Genomic DNA, 21,945 nt, shown 5'->3' on the forward strand with positions numbered 1-21,945 from the left:
GGATTTTGGTCTGGCGGCATCATTGGGCCATTTTTCTTCGGAAATGAGGCAGGAGTCGCCGCCACGGTCGATGGCCATGATGAGCGATTGGTTCTTCCCGTTACTTGAAGAGGAAGACTTGGACACCATTTGGTTCCAACAAGACAGTCTCTGCGCACAGTCTTCGAAGATCGAATTATCAGTCGAAATTCGGATGTCGTCTGGCCGCCTCGGAGCTGTGATTAGACGCCGTTAGACTATTATCTTTGGGGGCTGTCAAAGATAAATTTGGTTCGAGTTCTGTCTCTGAGCGTATCTTTTTTTTTTTCCAATAAATCGTCTTTTCTGTTAGTTTTTCATTCATTTGGCTTCTCCAATATATGTTTCCGCTCAGTCATTGCAAAATTTGAATTTATTTTTTCAATGACACCCTAAAAATGAGGCTAACTGGAAAGAGATCGCGTGAAGATGATGGAACACCGTAGAAACAATTGTATTACTTTTCCAGGAGAATAAATTGACGAACGAAATCGAAATTTGTAAACTTTCCGTCGAACTTGTGGTGTGTCGAGACCGATAAGTAACCCGCAAGATTCGTAACGTAGTGGCAAGATCATTACGTCAAATCATCTTGAATATCGGGGATCATCCCAGTAAGTACTCGAAATGCAAAATTTCTTGTGCGTAATGATCGAAAGTTTCATGCGGTTAACTTTACACCACTCGGCGGGAGCTTAAAACCTGGTGGCTTCCGGGGTTCGGATACAATAATAGATCTTAACCGCATTAGCAAACGATAGACGAGGGTCCTCCTGCAGAGAAAAGTTAACGTCGTTGTAGTACAGTAAGAATATTAAAGCCTCAAGCTGACTACCCTGCGGAATTCCGATGCGATGCGATAAACCTATTGGAAACGTTACCATACAAATGTTCATTGCATATCTGGTACTCTTCAAAAAGTAACTCTCATTGGTTTATGTGACTATTTATAAAATGTTCACGTCGAAATGTCAAGGTTTGCCTCGAAGTGGCACATGTTTGACAGGTGATTTGCACTACCTTCATTGTACTTCGAGCAACGAACCGTTGTTCTGTTCAAAGAAGGCCATATTTTCATTCTAGTACCTAAATATTTATGATAGCATAGATTCTGTTTTCTCATATGAAGGGGAACGCTCGAAATCATGACAGAAATCATCTAACGCGAGTAATGTTCAATTATAAATTGATGCAGCTTCAGGCTGACAAAAACCGTAGACAAACCACCAGTTGCACGCACAACTCTCGTGAAATGTCAGACATCATCTTGTCCTAACAAAACAACGCCATTTCTCAGTCTGATATATATATTTTATCGTGAAATTTTATAACCTCAAATGCAGGGTTGTAAAAACGAGCAGCTTAGTTAAATTTGAGTTGAATTCATTGACTTACTTACCTTCGGTTTTCTCTTCTTTCGCTCTCCATTTTTCGCTACCCATCCGTTTCATCCGTTTTTGACACTTGCTTCCCTCGGCTGCCTTTACTATTATTATTATAATAATCATAAAAGTTAACACGACTCAAGTATGGCTTTTCTCCAACCTCGATATTCATATTTTTTGTTTTGTTTCGTTGTGGCTTTCACAATACACAATGCGATGGCAGAAACCGGTCTTAGACTGTTCTTTTTTCATTGTTATTGTTGGAAAAATCGCGGTACTTTTCTTTATTTCATTAAACGAAATGGTTTGATTGTTGATTTTGACTGTTTCTGTCGGTGTTTTAACTTTGCATTTTACTCTTTTTTTTAAATTTGCTTTGCACCTACACCCGTTCGTTTGATTTTTCTCGTATCTTTTAGATCCAGTGGTTTTTTTTTTGTTTTTTATATATAAAAAATATCTGCGACTAAACTAATTTCATTACCTAGGTTTGTATCTTTGCTCTTCTCTCTGTACCAACACGTGAGAGTGTTATAGTTTTATTTTGTTTGGTTTCTTTTTCTTTCTTCTTAAACGTAAAAGTTAATGACATCAATCCCTTCAGGAAATCGGTTCTCGCTTAGCCATCATCCTAACAAATATTTATACAGCGTAACTTGCTTTTCTCAATAAACCATCTGATTTTCGCTAGACTAAAAAATAAACCTACTCAAATAGTGTATAAATAGTGAGTTTTTTTATTTTTTTTTTGTTTTGGTTGCCTAACCTCAATTTGATTTGAGTTCACTTTACGAACTAGCTTACCGATTCTGCCTTAATCTGGCTTAACTTTCCAATCCCTCTATTGGTGGTGGTGGTGGTTATATAGTTCATTGTTTCATCCCGTTCAGAACCATTCAATCACCCTCCGTCGTTCTCGTACAGCTGTTAGATACTAGTTTTTCTTTTTTTTTTGCTCTATAGGACCGTAAAATTAGTTGAGGTACAAAACCCAGACTAAAAGCACAGTTTTCGCTATTTACAGGCTGCCCGTTCATCGGCGGCGGTCGCCATGGCGGCGACAACATTTTCGGACTGCTAAGCTCCGGACAGGGTCGTGAACTCGATGTCGCTGCCACGTGGAAGAATCAGGTCCGGATCTGCAATATAGACTGCCAAAGGTGAATGACACGGTGGTTTTTTTTTTATTTGTTCGGTTGGGCGAATGAGCCGAACGGATGATAGTGTAAATAGAGAGGAAGAGAGAGAGAGAGAGAAAAAGATTGTTTGTTAGTTATTGAAAACATCGATTTCGGCTGGTATTGTTTCTTTTGGGGGTCAGTGGAAGGAAAATTGCAGCGTTATTTTTGGGAGACCTTTTATTTAATTACAGACCCACTTATAGGCAGGAGAAGAACCCACATCGAAAAGTTACCGAAAAAAAGTTTTCTTTCTTGAATAACATTTACAAAGGACCGGAGTTGCATAAACCATCCTTCGTTATTCTTTCGAACAATGGCCACACAACCCCCCAGCTCCGGGTTCAATGCTGAAGGAGTCTCGGCCGAGACTTGTCAGTTGTTGTGAAAAGAGTGGATCAACCCAATCCCAAAAACAACAGTTCAAGGACATTTTAATATAGATCGTCGTCGTGACGTTCGGATTCGAAAGGCGAACGATAAATTTTACGGCACCAAATGTTAGTCTAACGAACGGCTATCAAATTTCACGCAAATATTTGTCAGATCGGTTACCCATCGTAGCAGGCCTCGAGTCCCTTTCGCAGTAATGTTTGTATTGGTGCTCGCCTGCAACCAATAGGAGAAAAATGACAAGTCGTCACAAGTTGTGGATCGTCTGAATGTCCGGGGCCATTGACCGACCAACCGACCGACCGAGTTTGATGTGAATGATGTGTGTGTGTGGAAAATTTTCCCGTTGAATCGGATTGGACTACGAAGCTAGAAAATGCTGCCGTTGAGCGAGATAAGTAAACATTGAGGGTGTTACGTTGAGGTGGCAGTTTTCACGGCGAAGAAGTTTACTGAACCAACCAACCAATCGGCAGGAAATGAGGATGTTTTATTCCGCAGGCTAAATTGCGAAGTAAAATATACAAACGGTACAATCTTTATTCTGCTTTGCAACAGCCCATTTCTACACAGACGTAACCCAGTTTTCAACTTGTTTGAAACCAGACCAAGTTAGAATTTACATGCTGCCGGTGAATTAGTATGTAAGGTGCTTTTTACCCAACATAAAAGATTCCACACACTAAATTTCAATTGGTAATTCAAGGTACCCTTTAAATTGAAGCTCAAACCATTTTTAACATTTCCTTACTAATACAGAAGTGTTCGAAGAATAGACCGAATGTCATCGATCAGATCAAGTCGGATGGAGCCAATGCCAAAGTGTACGGCGGGTGCCGAAAAATCTTCAATTTCGTTGTTTGCTGATCTAACCCAAAAAGCAGAGCATGGCTTTGACGCTGTGAATGTCCGGTTTGACGCAAAAAAACATGAATTCATCTCAAAAACTAGTTGAGATGTCAAATAATCACCATGTTGAGTAAAACTGCTAATAAACTACTTTAAAAATGCAAGAGAAGCCGGTTTTAAAATGCTTGATGAATTGCTTTAAGAATTTATTTTTACGTTTCGTCTTTGACTCATCAGTTCAAAGCAGTTCAAATTGAACTGCTTAGTGCTAAACTCGGCAGTTCAATTTGAATCGCTAAGCAGACGTAAACTTTCTGCTATTTGCAGAATACTTTTTGTTTTGCAACGGAGTGCAATGTCTTTTCTAACGTGCCGAACGAAAACGTGTTTTCGACTATTTCTGGCCGATGCAGGTTTGGTCATTTAGGGGTTAGCCAATTTTGTGCTAGGGCCGAGTTTAGCACTAAGCAGTTCAATTTGAACTGCTCTGCACTGATGAGTCAAAGACAAAACTTAAAAATAATAAAAACGGTTATGTGCCCTAGCACAAAATTTGGCTAACCCCTAAATGCTTTAAGAAGTTTAGTTTAGTTAACTACTTTCAATGTTGTAAGATAAACTGGTCTAAAATCTGTTTGAACCGTTTTCGAAAAGGGACTGAAAAACTACCTCAAATTGCACGATAAATTTTGTTTAATGTGTCTAATAAACCACTTTGAAAAGGGCCCGATAATCTACACTGAACTGATTTCAAAAGAGCCCGGCAAACAGTTTTAAGAAGTGTCCGAAAACCACTTCGAAAAGAATCTGCTAAACTGCTCGATAAACTGCCGACAAACTGAATTGAAAGTGGCCCGAGAAAATGCTCGATAAACTGATTTCAAAAGGGCTTCGTGAAATGTTCAAAACTACAAGATAAACTGGTTTAAAAGTATCCGATAAACTGCTTCATAAAGAGACTACTAAACCGCTTTGAAAAGATTCCTATAAACTGCTTAAAAACTGACCGATAAATTGCTTTAAAAATTGCTAGATGAACTATGTTAAAACTGCCTGATATACTGCTTTGAAAATGGCCCAAAAAACTGCCCGATAAACAATTTGTAAAAACTGGTCTAAAACTGCTTTAAAACTGGTCTAAAACCAACAACAAACTGGTCTAAAATTGACTGAAAAACTGCAATATTAACTAGTCTAAAACTGCCCGATAATCTTTCACAAAAAAAACTACTTCAAAACAGTTCGATAATCTCCTTCATAAACTTCCAGAGAAACTGTTTCGAAAAAGGTCTCAATAATCTGTCTTGAAAAGGACCCGATAAACAAATTTGAAAAGGACCCGACGAATCATCCGATAAACTGCTCGATAAACAAAATGTCTGAAAAATGGCTTTGGGAAGGGCTCGATAAATTGCCTTGCAAACTTCCCGACAAACTATTAAAAACAGACCCAATAAACTTCTAAAAAAGACTCGATAAACTAATTTGAAAAGGACCCGATAAACTGCCCGCTGTACAGCTTCCCGGTAAGATTGGTTTTGAAAACTGCTTCAAAAACTGATTTAAAAATTGCTCGATGAATTGTGTACGTTCGTAATAACGTTGTCCGTGTCCCAGTTGGGTCCCAAACGGTGTATTCTGTTGAAATTGAATATCGGCTACGATGGTGACTTGCATATAGCTTTATATATGTACGATCGAGATAACTGCGAGACAACAAACGCACTGCTTGATGGTTGTAAGAATAATAATTTTTATTGGTAGGAAAAACCAGCAGAAGGCCAGTGAAAAAAACCTACGTCTTTTCTGTCATTCAATTTTGTTTTGTTTTAGATGTGCGAGGTGTGCTAACTTTATTTGTGCGAGTGTGTTAGTATAGTACATTTGAGTGATTATGTTGAAGAGTTGAAGAATGATAGGGTTGTGTGATGTGTTAAATATTTACATGTCATTTCACAATTAATTCATTCGTATTTCATTTGATTGCGAAGTAGTTCAATATGTGTGCTATTGTGACTGTCCAGCTGGCCGTACTTGTTGATGAAAGAAGAGGACAGAACATGCCGCCCCCCTTGAAATATTTATTTCAACTGGAACCCTGCTTCAAAATCTTTCCCCAGAACTGCCACAAAGGGTTATCAGTCGGGTACTCGCCGCGCGTTCCCACCGTTGCGGCTGCCGCCAGGGACCAGCCGATCATCTTTCTTCAATTATCATGACGCGTTCGGGGTAGTTGGATTACTCGTCGACTGCTCCGAATCATCTGTGTCGGCAGAGCCGGTGGGTATGTGAGTGATAGTAGGAGCAAGGTGTTGAGTGCATTCGGGAGCAGGAGATTGGCGCTCGACCTTTGTGTCAATGGGAAATTGAGTTTCGTATAGTGGAAGCGGGCACATTTTTCGAATACTACGACGGTAGATTTTGTTATCACCCAAGAGCACATCTGCAACTCGAACACACTTATCATCGCCAGCTATCGCATTGACGACCCGGGCGATAGGCCATTTCGTCGGTGGTTGGTTCTCTTCTTGAACTAGAACCATGTCGCCAACGGAGAGGTTCGGATGAATTCCTGGCCATTTCTGGAGTTTCTGGAGAGCAGGTAGATATTCGAGGTACCAGCGAGACCAGAACGATTGAAGGATCCGTTGCATCAATTGCCAACGGGATAAGCGATTTACGGAGAGTGAGCATAGGTCGGGTTCGGGTAATGATTGAAGAGGAGCACCAATCAGAAAATGACCAGGAGTGAGGGCTTCAAGGTCAGTAGGATCGTTGGAAATAGGTGTGAGCGGTCGTGAGTTAAGACACGCTTCAATTTGTGCTACAGTAGTAGACATTTCTTCTTGCGTGAGGATCACGTCGAGAGTCACACGATTGAGAATGTGTTTCGTCGACTTCACGCAGGCCTCCCATAAACCGCCAAACGAAGGAGAACGGGGCGGAATAAAATGGAACGTTATTCCTAACCGAGTTGATTCTCCTATGACTGCAAGCTTGTGCTGTTGAGAATGAAACAAACGTCGCAACTCGTGAAGTTCCTTACTAGCTCCTGTAAAATTGGTGGCGTTGTCACAGTAGATATTCAGTGGATATCCTCGTCTGGCACAGAAACGACGAAGCGCAGCCAAAAATGCTTCAGTAGACAGATTCATTACTAATTCAAGATGAGCAGCCTTAGTCACCATACAAACAAATACGCAGACGTATGCTTTAATAGGATCCTGCTTGCGAGGCGGTTTTATATAAACCGGACCTAAGAAATCTACACCAATATTCACGAACGGACGGGACGGTGTGACTCGAACTGGTGGGAGATCAGCCATTGTTTGCTGGGCAAACGTAGGTTTGTTTCGAAAGCATGTGAGACATCTGTGTACAACAACACGAGCCTTATTACGTCCATCAATAGGCCAATAACGCCGATGAACAGCTGCTAACAAATGCGAAGGTCCGGAATGAAGTGTGTTCTCATGACTGTCGTGGAACAGAAGTTCCGTGAACGGATGGTTTTTGGGTATTAATATTGGATATTTGCTGTCAAACGAGATTGGGGCGTTTTTCAGTCGACCACCAACTCTGATGAGTAGCTCGTCATCTAGCATTATTGGTTTAAGATACCGAAGTGAAGACTTGCTGTCGATAGGATTCTTTCTTTGAAGATTCTCGAAATCCTTCGGGAATTCAGCAATTTGAATTTGACGAATGAGTCGGATCTCAATGGAACGAATTTCTTGGCACGTTATAAATCCTGTAACACGATGATTCTTCTGCAGCTTGCAGTTATTTATAAACCGTTGACAGTGAGTAAGAATTCTTAAAGCATTATGCAACGAATCGTGACCTTTAAGGTATTCAATAATCCAGGCATCGGTAGGAGCAGTACAAACAGCAGTGAGGACTATTGCTTTTCGACGTTCGAAATCAATCTCCGGAGGTATCTTGGACTTCCATGAGTGTATTGTTTCTGGCCAGTCTGTATGAGGTTTAAGGTACCATTGTGGTCCATACCACCACAAAGAGTTTCCGATGATTGAATCCCCGGAAAGACCACGCGAAATATGATCAGCAGGATTATCAGCCGTGGGAATGTGAAGCCAAGTGGCTGATTGAGTAAGCTGTTGAATCTCCGCAACACGGTTTGCTACGAAGCTATTCCAAGACGAAGGTTGACCTGCAATCCAATGTAGTGTGATAGTTGAGTCTGACCATAGATATACTGGACACTGGAGTTCTAAACATTGCTGGATCCTTTTCTGCAAATTCGCTAGAAGCAGCGCTGCGCACAGTTCCAGTCGAGCAAGTGTTGGCCGACGCTTTTCCAATGGAGCAATTCGTGATTTTGCAGCTACCAACCGTGATGTCACTGTACCGCACATAGTAACGGATCTGAAGTAAATGCAAGCTCCATACGCACGTTGTGATGCGTCCGAAAAACCATGCATTTCGGTAGATACCATTTGATCAGAGAACACAAAACGAGGTATTGTAAGATGTTTGAGCGCAGTAAGTTGTCGGCTGATCTCCGTCCATCTTTCATGCAATATCTGAGGTAAAGGATCATCCCATCCAAAATTGCGTTCCCAAAGTGTCTGAATAAGCATTTTAGTGAGAATGATGACAGGACTGATCAGACCCAAAGGATCAAATAAGCTGCAAACGTGTGACAAAATACTTCGTTTGGTTGATATCGGATTCTCGGGCCATTCCGGGACTTTAAAGAGAAATTCATCGGATTCTGGCTTCCACAACAATCCGAGAGCCTTTACTGGTGCGGAACGATCTAATTCTAATATCGCCGATTTTTCTAGATAACTCTCAGGAAACTGTGCGAGGACTTCTCGATGATTTGCCGACCATTTCCGCAGTGAAAATCCGGCCGAGGTTAACATCTGAGACGTTTCTCGAGAGGCAACTATTGCTTCCTCAAGGGTATCAAATCCAAACATTAAATCATCGACGTAAAACCCCTTTGTGACAACGGGGACAGCAAGCGGAAAATTAATTGCTTCGTCTTCCGCTAACTGCTGCAGACAACGTGTTGCTAAATACGGAGCGGTTGTTGTCCCATATGTAACGGTGGTAAGTTCGTATGTGCAAAGCGGTTCTGAAGGCGAATTGCGCCATAACACTCTTTGTAGTGGTTGATCTTCTTCTGCAACCCAAATCTGGCGGTACATTTTCGTTATGTCAGCTGTAACTACTACAGCTTTTGCACGGAAACGAAGAATCGTGAGTATCATATCATCTTGTACAGTTGGACCTTTCAATAACAAATCGTTAAGGCTGAAACCCGAAGTGGTTTTGCAGGAGCCATCAAACACCACCCGTAGTTTTGTGGTTGTACTGTCCGGCTTGAAAACGGCATGATGTGGCAGGTAAAAATGGTGCCCGGGACAATCAACGACTGGATCCACCAGTTTCATGTGACCTAATGCAAGATACTCTTTCATGAAATTCGTGTACTGACTTCGAAGCTCTGGATTGCCAGCGAAACGTCGTTCGAGAGAATGAAAACGACGTGTTGCAATAGAGAGCGAGTGTCCAAGCTGTCCTACGAGTTCCGCTTTCTTAGGCAACGAGACTATATAACGGCCGTTTTTATCTCTGCGAGTAGTGGATCCGAAAACATTCTCGCACAACCTTTCTTCTACAGACCAAACAGAGCTCGATTGACACGCTTCCAGCTCCCAAAATCTACATATACGTTGATCTAAATCTCGATAAGTGATTATATTGCAATTAGACCGAATATTTCCTCCAGTCTGACCACTTTGGTGTAGACCAGACACAAGCCATCCAAAGACCGAATTCTGTAATAGTGGTTTATCGTCAGAGATCTTAACGTGACCATTTCGAATAATCTCAAAGAATATCTGGGCTCCGATCACGATATCGATCGGACCTTTCGTAGCAAAGGAAGGATCTGCGAGGCGAATATTTTCCGGAATTGACCAATCACTGGAATCGACAGTCCACGCTGGTAAGTCGTTAGTAACCTTTTCCATAACAATGAACTCGAGTGGAACACGGAAATTGTTGAAGCGAGATGCTATAGTGGCAACCGTTGAACAGGTAGCAACAGCTGCAATTTCTCCTCCAATACCTGCAATCTCAGTACTATCCGGTGTCTTACGAGCGTTGAGTAGTTGACGAAATCTTTCGGTCATTAGATTAGGTTGTGAAGCACTATCCAATAAAACTCGAGCGAGGAATGAATTTCCCTTGGGACCGAATACCTTCACTATGGCAGTGGCGAGAAAAACTTGAGTCGAGATAGGATGATCAAAACGAGACGTCACCGAGTGAGTTTCAGATCTGCGAAGCGGCTTACATGATGCAATAGTCGATGAAGGGCTGTCGGATAGTTCACCGTAATGAATGACTACATTGGAAACTGCCGGTGCAGTATCAGAAGTTGATGGCGTATCAATAAGCGGGTTATGTAACAAAGAATGGTGTTTAGCTCCACACTCCCTACACGCACCGTATTTGCAGCTTACGAACGAGTGTTTCCCGAAGAGACAGTTAGCACATAGACCGGCCATTGATACAATCGACGTACGTTGAGATAGCGGAAGATGCTTGAATTGATCGCAGTAGTAGAGTCGATGTCCTTTTCCACAAACAGGGCAAGATTCCTTCTGGTTAGAAGTGATGGCGGGAGTTGCATTTGGTGAATATGTTCTGTTATCTACTGTTCGATCAACATGGAGAATTTCAAGTTCCACTATGTAATCTCGAAGAAATGTTATAAGTTCATCGTATTTTGGCATTCTTTTCTTATCAGCAATTCTCTGCCATTCACGAAATGTTGCCGGATCAAGCCTAGATGTGATCATGTACACCAACAGTGAACTCCATCCTTTAATATCTTCGCCCATTTTCTCCAGAATCCCTAAATTATTTTCAAACTCACCTACGAGGTTAGTCAGAGCTCTAGGGCACTCTTTCTTCACTTTATCCACCTTAAACAACGCTTCTATATGATTCCTTATAAGAATATTCGTGTTTTGGTACCGATCCGTGATCATCTTCAATGCAACAGAGTAGTTGTCACCAGTCACAGATATTTTTTCCACTAATTTTAAAGCTTCACCACGCAGTGTAGATTTCAAATAATAAAACCTTTGTACATCCGAAAGCTCACGATTATCATGTACCAATGATTCGAAAGTATCGTAGAACGAGAACCACTCTAAAATATTTCCATCGAATTCCGGAAGTTTGATTTCGGGTAACTTAAAGGATCGCGATGACTGTGATTGTTGTGGTTGACCGGGTTCTACAACACGTTTTGCAGTAACAGAAGCTAAGAATGCCTTGAGCATGAAATAGTCATCCTCAAACGATGCCATATCTTCCGAAATATTAAGTCCATCAATACTTTTCCCATCCATAAGAACCTCAAGTATGCAAGAACATTCACGAAATCGCTCATATGTGCCATCAAGTGCTTCAATACGAGCGAGCGCTTGCTCGACTTGTGTTTCAGGATCGTAGGCATCCTTGAAAGAACGAAGTCTTGCTAAAAAATCACGCGATTGGCGATAGATTGCGAAATGCTTCTTAAATTCGCTTTCCTTTCCCATCGAAATTTGGAATTTGCAAGGAAACGAATATGAAATTATGCCAATCACACACGAAGGCTTGTATGATCAACTTAGCACTCGTTCCATACAGCCAAACAACAGTAGTGTTTTTTCTCAAAACCACTTGAGCATGCGGTTAATCTGCATTTATTCTCATACAGGTTAGTGAAGAAAAGCAAAATAATCGTACGTCACCTCCTTTTCTGCTATTCGAGTTTTATCCTAACCAACACTCGGGACGATAAAGTTGCTCTCGTGTAAGACAATTACATCCAAAATGTCTGCCCGCTAGCAAAATGCAAAAACCCTTTGGCAATATACACTCTCGATTTCGTAATCCGGTTCGAAGGACCATGTACGTTCGTAATAACGTTGTCCGTGTCCCAGTTGGGTCCCAAACGGTGTATTCTGTTGAAATTGAATATCGGCTACGATGGTGACTTGCATATAGCTTTATATATGTACGATCGAGATAACTGCGAGACAACAAACGCACTGCTTGATGGTTGTAAGAATAATAATTTTTATTGGTAGGAAAAACCAGCAGAAGGCCAGTGAAAAAAACCTACGTCTTTTCTGTCATTCAATTTTGTTTTGTTTTAGATGTGCGAGGTGTGCTAACTTTATTTGTGCGAGTGTGTTAGTATAGTACATTTGAGTGATTATGTTGAAGAGTTGAAGAATGATAGGGTTGTGTGATGTGTTAAATATTTACATGTCATTTCACAATTAATTCATTCGTATTTCATTTGATTGCGAAGTAGTTCAATATGTGTGCTATTGTGACTGTCCAGCTGGCCGTACTTGTTGATGAAAGAAGAGGACAGAACAAATTGTTTTAGAAACTGCTCAATAAACACACGACTTTAAAAACAATAAGATAAACTGGTACAAAATTACCCGATAAACTAATTTCAAAAGTGCACAATGCAAATAGCATTAACTTTACGTCTGCTCAGCGGATTATGTTGATCCGGGGGTTTGCGTCAGCATAATCTGCTGACGCACTGATGAGTCGAAGACGAAACGTAAACTTAAGAAAACAAACTTGTCTAAAAACTGTATAAACCGCTTTGGAAAGGGCCCGATGAACTGATTAACAGCTGCAAGATATAGTAGTCCAAAAACGGTCCAATAAACTGCTTCAAAACTGGGCTAAAATTGACCGATAAACCGCTTTAAAAAGTGTCTAAGAAAACGGTTTTAGAAAGGGCCTGAAAACCGCATAAAACTTCCCAATAAACCGCTTAAAAATTGCAATGTAAACTGTTCTAAAGCTATTCGATAAACTGATTTAAACGGCCTAATAAACCGCCTCGAAAAGGATCGAAAGACTGCTTCATAAACTGCTCAATAAACTGCTTAAAACTACAAGCTAAACTGATCTAAAAATGCCGATAAACTGATTTCAAAAGTATCTTATAAACCACTTTAAAAAAACAATAAACAGCTACAAAACTGTCCGATAAACTGCTTTAGGAACTGCAAAATGAGCTGGGCTAAAACTACTCGATAAACTGCTTAAAAAAGTGTCTTGTAAACCGCTTAGAAACCCCCAATAAAAAGCTTGAAAACTGCCCAATAAGCTGCTTTGAAAGGTGTATACAAACCGCTTTCATAAGGGCTTGATAAACTGCTGTAAAGACAGCTTACGAACTGCTTTTAAACTGATCCATAAAATGATAAACCGATAAACTTATCAAAAAAAAGTATGATAAACAACTTCAAGAATTGAAAAATAAACTGGTCTAAAAATGTCGGATAAATTGTTTTTTAAAATGTCTGATAAACTGCTGCTTCAAAAAAGACCAGCTAAAATACTCTAAACTTGCACGAAAAACTACCCTAATCAACTGGTTTAAACACTGCTCGATAAACTGCTAAAAAAGTGCCCTTCATTGCATGGAGAATTCATCATTACTGCCCTTACACGTTAATTGAAAACGACATTACTTTTTAGTAATGACACTTTTAATGATTGTGTAAGGGCCGCTATACAAATTTGGAATGTCATTACTTAGTAGCCATTAAAAATGACATTAATAATTCTGGTGTAATGGCCGCTTTAGACAGCTCCGGAAGGGTTCGATAAACAGCTTGAAGAAAATAGTCGATGAACTGCTTCATAAGAGGAATGCACGAAAAAACTGCTTGAAAAAGGTCCCGGTAACTGCTTTAAAAACTGCAAGGTGAACTGAGCTGAAACTACCCGATAAACTGCTTTAAAACGTGCCTATAAACCGCTTCGAAAAGGGCCCGAAAAACTTCTTAAAAAGCCCGCTAAACTGCTTTAAAAGTGTCTAATAAACCGCTTTTAAAATGGCCCAATAAACTTAAACTTTAAACTAAACCTAAAACTGCCTGATAAAATAAGCTGTTAGATAAACTGGTCTAAATCTGCCTTGTAAACTAATTTGAACACTGTAGAATAGGCTGATCTAAAACCTAACTTTAAAAACTTCAAGGTAACCACTTTGACAAGGGCACGAAAAATTTGCTTAAAAACTGTCTATACACTGTTTTGAAAAGTGCTGCTGCTCAAAAAATACCCAATCAACTGCAAGATAAACTTATTTAATTCCCTGATAAACTGTTTAAGAAAAGGGCCTGATAAACCTCTTTGAGCATGGCCCGAAAAACTAATTAAAAACTATTCACTAAAGTGCTTTAAAAGTGTCTAATAAACCGCTTTGAAAAGGGCCCGACGAAGTGACTGATAAACTGCTTTAAAAACTGCCTTGCTTTAAATATGACCCGATAAACTACTCAATAAGTTGCTCGGTAAAAAAAATTGATAAACTACTCTAAAAGTTGGCCAATAAACTGCTTTAAAAAGGACCTAGTGAACTGTTTGAAAAAGACCCCGATAATCTGTCCGATAGGGCTTCAAAGTCTGCCTTAGAATGCACCTGATAAACTGCTCAATGAACTACAAAAATGATTTTAACAGATGAACTGTTCAATAAATTACTCGATAAATTGTCCATTGAACAGTGTCTGATAAACTGCTTTTAGAAGTGCTTGATAAACCGCTTCGAAAAGGGCCCGACAAACTACTTAAAAATTGCCCGATAAACTGCTTAAAAACTGCGAGATCAACTGATCTAAAATCTACTGATTAACTGCTTTAAAAACTGCAAGAACTGTATATCTTGCTGCTTTTGAGTAGCAACTGCTACTTAAAAGCAGCAAGATTTACTGGTCTAAAACTGCCCAAGAAACTGCTTTTAAAATTGCCAAATAAATTGAGCTGAAACTGCCCGATAAAATGCTTTCAAGTGTCTAAAAAATTGCTTTGAAAAGAACTCTAAAACTTTATAAAACTTCTTAATTAACTGCAAGATAAACTGGTATAAAATTAGCCGAAAAATTACTCTAAAAAGTGCCTGATGAACAGCTTTGAAAAAGAACCCGACAAACTGCTTCAGAATGTGTATAAAAACCGCTTTCATATAGGCTCGATAAATTGCTTCAGAAACAGCTTCACGAACTGCTTCTAAGCTGACCTACAAAATGATTCCAAAAGAGTCCTATAAACTACTCTTAATTTGCGCCATAAACTGATTCAAAAAGAGTATGATAAACAACTTCAAAACTGTACGACAAACTTATCTAAAAACCTTCTCGGTAAACCGTTTTAAAAACTGCAAGAAAACTGGTTTAAAACTGTCCGATAAAAAAGTGTCTGGCTTTAAAAAATGACCCGATAAACTGCTTAAAAAACTGCCTTACATTAAATAGGACCCGATAAACTACTCAATGAGTTGCTCGATAGTAAATTTTGATAAACTGCTCCTTAAAAGCTGGTCAATAAACTGCTTTAAGAAGGGCCTAGTGAACTGTTTGAAAAAGACCCCGATAATCTGTCCGATGGTACTTCAAAGACTGCTTTAAAATGGGCCTGATAAACTGTTAAATGAACTACTGACAAACTCCGATAAAACGCTCGGTAAACTGATTTCAAAAGGACCCAATAAACTACTTTTAATTTGCCCCATAAACTGATTCAAAAAGGATATGATAAACAACTTTAAAACTCATTCAGTAATAGCCGTTCAACCGAGAAGGTTGTGTATAGAAGCGTACAGTTTAATAACGCTGGTTAGTTTACACGCGTTAAATACGACAACGGTTGAACTACAGGTAGAGACCTGTTGGCAGCAGCCGTTAAAACGTATAGTCGTGCTGCATAAGAGAGCCCTAGTGCTGGGCCAAGCTGGTGAAGGAAACAACAAAGGGCGTTTCCCAAACTCTACCCAGGCCACAATATACAGCCACAAGTGCTGAGCAGGAGAGTGCAAAGGCACATTGAAGAAGAAGAGTGCGAAGGCACATAGAAGCAGGAGAGTGCAAAGGCACACCGGTGCGAAGGCACTTCGGTGCAGAAGCATATCGGTGCGGAGCACAAGGAAGAAGGAGACAAGACAACTCGGTCTTTCCACTGCCATACAACACGCAGGTATACACCGGTGACCTGCGCTGGTTACAGCTGGCGAAGACGAAAGCAAATCGGAATTCGAGTGGTGCTGGATGTCAGGTAGCAGTAGCATCACATCCAACAATCAGCAACCAACAAGAACATCTAGAGCAACGAGGATCTACACGGCAGTGCAACGGAGATAGACAACAATTTCAAGGTAGAAGTTTTTTCTTTTCCTTTTGATTGAGTACTGTGTAGTGTTGGTTTCATTTTTTATTTTAAAGTTTGATTAAAAATTTTAATGTGATGGATGAATCCATGGACGTAAATCCTAGCATGAATCCTATACCCCCACGAACGAAAAAATATCAGGAGAGCTCTTCTGGGCCTTGGATAGTCTTTTTTAGACGTATATCAAAGCCATTAAACATTTACCAAATTTCTAAAGGTTTGACATCACGATACTCTTCAATCAAAGAGATCATAAAAGTAAATAACGATAAAATTCGTGTTGTGGTAAATAATTTGAAACACGCGAATGATATTGTCTCTTCGGAACATTTCATTAAAGAGTATAAAGTTTACATACCCTCCAAAGATGTCGAAATTGACGGTGTTGTTACCGAAGCGAGTCTTTCGGTAGATGATTTACTCAAGCATGGTGTTGGTCGTTTCAAGAACTCTATGCTTGAGGGTGTGAAAATACTGGAGTGCAAACAACTGTACTCAGTAGTTTATGAAGAGGGAAAAAAAGTTTATCGCCCATCAGACTCGTTTCGAGTGACATTTGCCGGATCAGCGTTGCCGTCCCATGTCTATGTCGATAAAATTCGCCTCCCTGTTCGGCTTTTTGTTCCAAATGTAATGAATTGTACGAACTGCAAAAAATTCGGCCACACAGCTACTTACTGTAGTAATAAACCAAAATGTATTAAGTGTGAAGGGCCTCATAAAGATAATGATTGCAACAAGGAAATTGAAAAATGTATTTATTGTGGGGAAAGTCATCATGATGATATTTCAGTATGCACTGCATTTAAAGTGCACAAAGACAAAATTAAGCTTTCTTTAAAAGCACGGTCTAAGCGCACATATGCAGAAATGCTTAAAACGGTCATTGATGTCCCCCCTTTGGAAACCGAAAACGGGTTTTCAAATCTAGAGGAACCAGAGGACTCTGACTCTGACGAAAATAGTGAAGGTAATTCGTTTATCACTACCCAAGGGTCAGTTAAGAGAAAGAAGTCTTCCTCCAAATTACCAAAAAAGACACCTAAAATTTCATCTTCAAAAAAAGATCCCCGTGTTAAACAAAAAAAGTCAAAACCAAAGACTGTGCCTCCTGGTTTGTCAAATTCACAAACCAATCCAGGATCTAGTACAGAAAAAGATAATAATCCAGTGGGCTCCATTTCACAGCCACCAACAGGATTACTGAAGTTTTCGGAAATTGTTGAATGGATTTTCTCAGCATTCAATATATCTGAACCCTTAAAGACCCTCATAATGGCATTCCTTCCAATAGCTAGAACCTTTTTGAAGCAGTTATCAGCTCAATGGCCAATTGTCTCAGGTTTTGTATCTTTTGATGGATAATTTATCACCCGTCGCAAATGATACAATCACTGTCCTGCAGTGGAATTGTCGAAGCATCATGCCAAAACTTGATTCATTTAAAATATTATTGCATAGTCAAAAATGTGATGTATTTGCTTTATGCGAAACATGGCTTACTTCAAACATAGCTTTAAATTTCAATGATTTTAACATTATACGTCTCGATAGAGACTCTCCGTATGGTGGAGTGCTTTTGGGAATTAAGAAATGCTATTCCTTTTATAGATTAAACATCCCTTCAACTTCTAGTATAGAAGTTGTTGCTTGCCAAATAAACATTAAAGGCAAAGATATTTGCATAGCTTCGGTTTATATTCCTCCAAAAGCACAAGTTGGACAGCAACAGCTTAATGAAATGGTTGAAGCCCTTCCTGCACCACGATTGATTCTGGGGGATTTAAATTCGCACGGTATTATGTGGGGTTCCGTTTACAATGATAGCAGATCATCTTTAATACAAAACATTTGTGACAATTTTAGCATGACGGTATTAAATATGGGTAGCAAGACACGGATCCCAAGACCTCCTGCACGCCCAAGTGCATTAGATCTATCTCTTTGCTCAACATCAGTTCGACTAGATTGCACCTGGAAAATACTGCCTGATTTACACGGTAGCGATCATTTACCAATCATCATCTCAATTAGCAGTAGCAATTGCATTGCTACTTCCGCTAGTATTCCATATGATTTGACAAAAAATATCGACTGGATTAAATACCAAAGTAGTATCTCTAGTATTTTGAATTCAATGGAAGAGCTCCCTCCACTTGAAGAATATGACTTCCTCATTTGTTCGATTCTGGAGGCAGCAGAACAATCCCAAACTAAACGCTTTCCTGGGCCAACGACTAACAGAAGGCCTCCCAACCCCTGGTGGGACAAAGAGTGCTCAGAGGCTAAACTCGCAAAACAAAATGCTTGCAAGACGTTTCTAAAACGGGGAGGAGGAACTCCTCAGAATTTTGAAAAACTTATGGTTTTAGAAACCAAGTACAAGAGCATACTTCGAGCCAAAAAATGTAGCTATTGGAGACATTTTGTCGAAGGTTTGTCAAGAGATACCTCAATGAGCACTCTTTGGAATACGGCCAGACGAATGAGGAATCGTAACGTGGGCAATGAGAGTGATGAATACTCGAACCGATGGATATTTGACTTTGCTAGGAAAGTTTGCCCAGATTCTGTTCCTACGCAGAGCATTATACGGGAATCTCCTCCAAATAATGGTTTTATTAATAACCCATTTTCAATGATGGAATTTTCTATAGCACTCTTGTCTTGTAACAATAACGCTCCAGGGTTGGACAGAATTAAATTCAACTTGGTGAAGAATCTGCCCAACCTCGCAAAAAGACGTTTGTTGGAATTGTTCAACAAGTTTCTTGAGCAAAATATTGTTCCACCTGACTGGAGACAAGTGAAAGTTATCGCCATTCAAAAACCGGGGAAACCAGCTTCCAATCACAACTCATATAGACCCATTGCGATGTTGTCCTGCATCAGAAAATTGTTCGAAAAAATTATTCTACGACGTCTCGACACTTGGGTCGAGACGAACGGTTTGTTGTCAGATACTCAGTTTGGCTTCCGTAGAAATAAAGGGACGAATGATTGCCTTGCATTACTTTCGTCTGACATCCAAATTGCCTTCGCTCAAAAGCAACAAATGGCATCTGTATTTTTAGACATTAAAGGAGCATTTGATTCAGTTTCCATTGATGTTCTTTCAGACAAGCTTCACCAAAATGGACTCCCAGCGGTTATAAATAATTATTTGCACAACCTTTTGTCAGAGAAACACATGCATTTTTCACATGGCGATTTGGCAACACTCAGAAATAGTTACATGGGTCTCCCGCAAGGCTCATGCCTCAGTCCGCTCCTCTATAATTTTTACGTAAATGACATTGACAGCTGTCTAGTAACCATGTACACTAAGACAATTGGCAGATGATGGCGTGGTTTCAGTTACTGGACCCAAAGCTATTGATCTGCATAAACCATTGCAAGATACCTTAGATAACTTGTCCGAATGGGCTGTTCATCTTGGTATCGAATTCTCTGCGGAGAAAACAGAGTTAGTCGTCTTTTCAAGAAAGCATGATCCCGCGCAGCTTCAGCTCCATATGATGGGAAGAATGATCCAACAGGTTTTAACTTTTAAATACCTCGGGGTGTGGTTCGATTCCAAATGCACGTGGGGAGGACACATTAGGTTTCTGATAACAAAATGCCAACAAAGAGTAAATTTTCTTCGAACAATAACAGGATCTTGGTGGGGTGCTCATCCGGAAGATCTAATAAAATTGTATCAGACAACGATACTTTCAGTGATGGAATATGGATGCGTTTGCTTTCGTTCCGCTGCAAACTCTCATATTATCAAACTGGAGCGAATTCAGTATCGTTGTTTGCGAATTGCTTTAGGGTGCATGCATTCGACACATACAATGAGTCTTGAAGTTCTGGCGGGAGTTCTTCCATTAAAAGATCGATTTTGGGAGCTTTCATCACGCCTGCTAATAAGATGTGAGGTGCTGAATCCCATGGTAATTAATAATTTCGAACGACTAGTCGAGCTTCGATCTCAAACAAAATTCATGACAGTATATTTTAACCATATGTCACAGGAAATCAACCCTTCAAGATATATTCCTATCCATGTCAGCCTCCTAAATGTCCCTGACTCAACTTTATTTTTCGATACATCCATGCAGCGCGAAGTGCGTGGAATCCCGGATCATCTACGTTCGACGGAAATCCCAAAAATATTTTCAAGTAAGTTCAGGCATATTGACTCTGAGAAAATGTTTTACTCGGACGGATCGCGAATTGAAGAAGCGACAGGGTTTGGTATGTTCAACAATAATGTTTCGGCCTCATTTAGGCTTCAAGAACCTGCATCTGTTTATATAGCAGTGCTAGCAGCAGTTCATTATAGTTTGAGTGTAATCGTCACATTAATTCCAAACCATTATTTCCTCTTCACAGATAGTCTGAGTGCAATTGAAGCCATTCGCTCAAACATGACTGGCAAGACTGAACCGTTTTTCCTGGGCAAAATAAAACAGTGCCTGAACGACATATTGAACAATAATTATCTAATCACTATAGTCTGGTTCCCGGCTCATTGCTCCATTCCTGGCAATGAAAGAGCCGATATTTTAGCCAAACGTGGTGCTATTGAAGGTGAAATTTATGAGAGACCAATTGCTTTCAACGAATTCTATAGCTCGTCTCGCCAAAGAACACTTGCCAGCTGGCAAGCTTCTTGGGATAAAGATGATCTGGGTCGGTGGATGCACTCAATTATTCCGAAAATATCGACAAAGGCATGGTTCAGGGGACTGGATGTGAGTAGAGATTTCATTCGTGTGATGTCCAGACTCATGTCCAATCACTACACGTTAGATGCACATCTCCTTCGAATTGGGCTCTCCGAGACTAATCATTGTGCTTGTGGCGAAGGTTATCGAGATATTGATCATGTCGTTTGGACATGCGTGGAGTATCGTGATGTCAGATCTCAACTAATAAATTCTTTGCGTACCCAAGGTAGACTATCCAATATCCCAGTTCGAGACATTCTTGCTTGTCGTGACCTTTCATACATGAAACTTATTTATCATTTCATAAAGAAAACTGGAGTTTCAATTTAATAAAGGCCCCTTTCAAGACTTAGTTCTGATCCCAGCTGCGTCCATGAGTTCAACCAATAGCTAAATTAGAATAAAAATAATGTAATGATACAAACAAACTCGAAACAGTTTATGAAATTATTAACAAAATGTCTGAAAATAACAGCTTATTTTATAATTTATAGAAGTTAATCGTTTGGTTCAAATAATATTTCCGAGTAGATTTCATAATTAATGACGAGTTACCTAAGATGATATTTAAGTAATAAGAGAATATGTTTTAATAAATGCAAAACGTTGTGACTATGTTAGAATTAAATTAGGATAAGAATATTATGTAAAAGTGATGCTACGGCGAAGAAAAACTTATATAAACTGCCTTAAGAAATAAACGTATTTATGAAAAAAAAAAAACTTTAAAACTGCACGATAAACATATCTAAAAACCTACTCGGTAAACCGTTTTAAAAACTGCAAGAAAACTGGTTTGAAACTGTCCGATAAAAAAGTGTCAGGTTTATCTGACTTTGAAAAATGACCCGATAAACTGTTTAAAAAACTGCCTTGCTTTTAATAGGACCAGATAAACTACTCAATGAAATGCTCGAAAGTAAATTTTGATAAACTACTCTTAAAAAGCTGATCAATAAACTGCTTCAAAAAAGGGCCTAGTGAACTGTTTGAAAAGGACCCCGATAATCTGTCCGATAGTGCTTCAGAAGCTGCTTTAAAACAAGCCTGATAAACTGTTAAATGAACTACTGACAAACACCATTAGAAAGCTGTCCGATAAAACGCTCGGTAAACTGATTTCGAAAGGACCCAATAAACTGGTTTAAAACTAACCTATAC

The 21,945-nt window shown here is 39.7% G+C and overlaps 1 protein-coding gene across 5 annotated transcripts in view; it reads right to left on the minus strand.

Annotated features, from left to right (window-relative positions):
* Positions 1–1,635: 1,635 nt before the first annotated feature.
* The window catches only part of LOC131433108 (hemicentin-1), a 406,910-nt gene continuing 386,600 nt past the window's right edge, over positions 1,636–21,945 (minus strand). For 4 of the 5 annotated variants that reach the window (XM_058599958.1, XM_058599927.1, XM_058599935.1 and 1 more), the window contains one exon: positions 1,636–2,554. In XM_058599958.1, the coding sequence (XP_058455941.1) occupies positions 2,481–2,554 (74 nt within the window). In that variant the 3' untranslated portion in view covers positions 1,636–2,480. The remainder of the gene's footprint in view (positions 2,555–21,945) is intronic. The other variant, XM_058599949.1, reaches the window with a different exon arrangement.

This window comes from Malaya genurostris, chromosome 1, assembly GCF_030247185.1.
Source record: "Malaya genurostris strain Urasoe2022 chromosome 1, Malgen_1.1, whole genome shotgun sequence".
In the NCBI taxonomy this organism is placed as follows: Eukaryota; Metazoa; Arthropoda; class Insecta; order Diptera; family Culicidae; genus Malaya; species Malaya genurostris.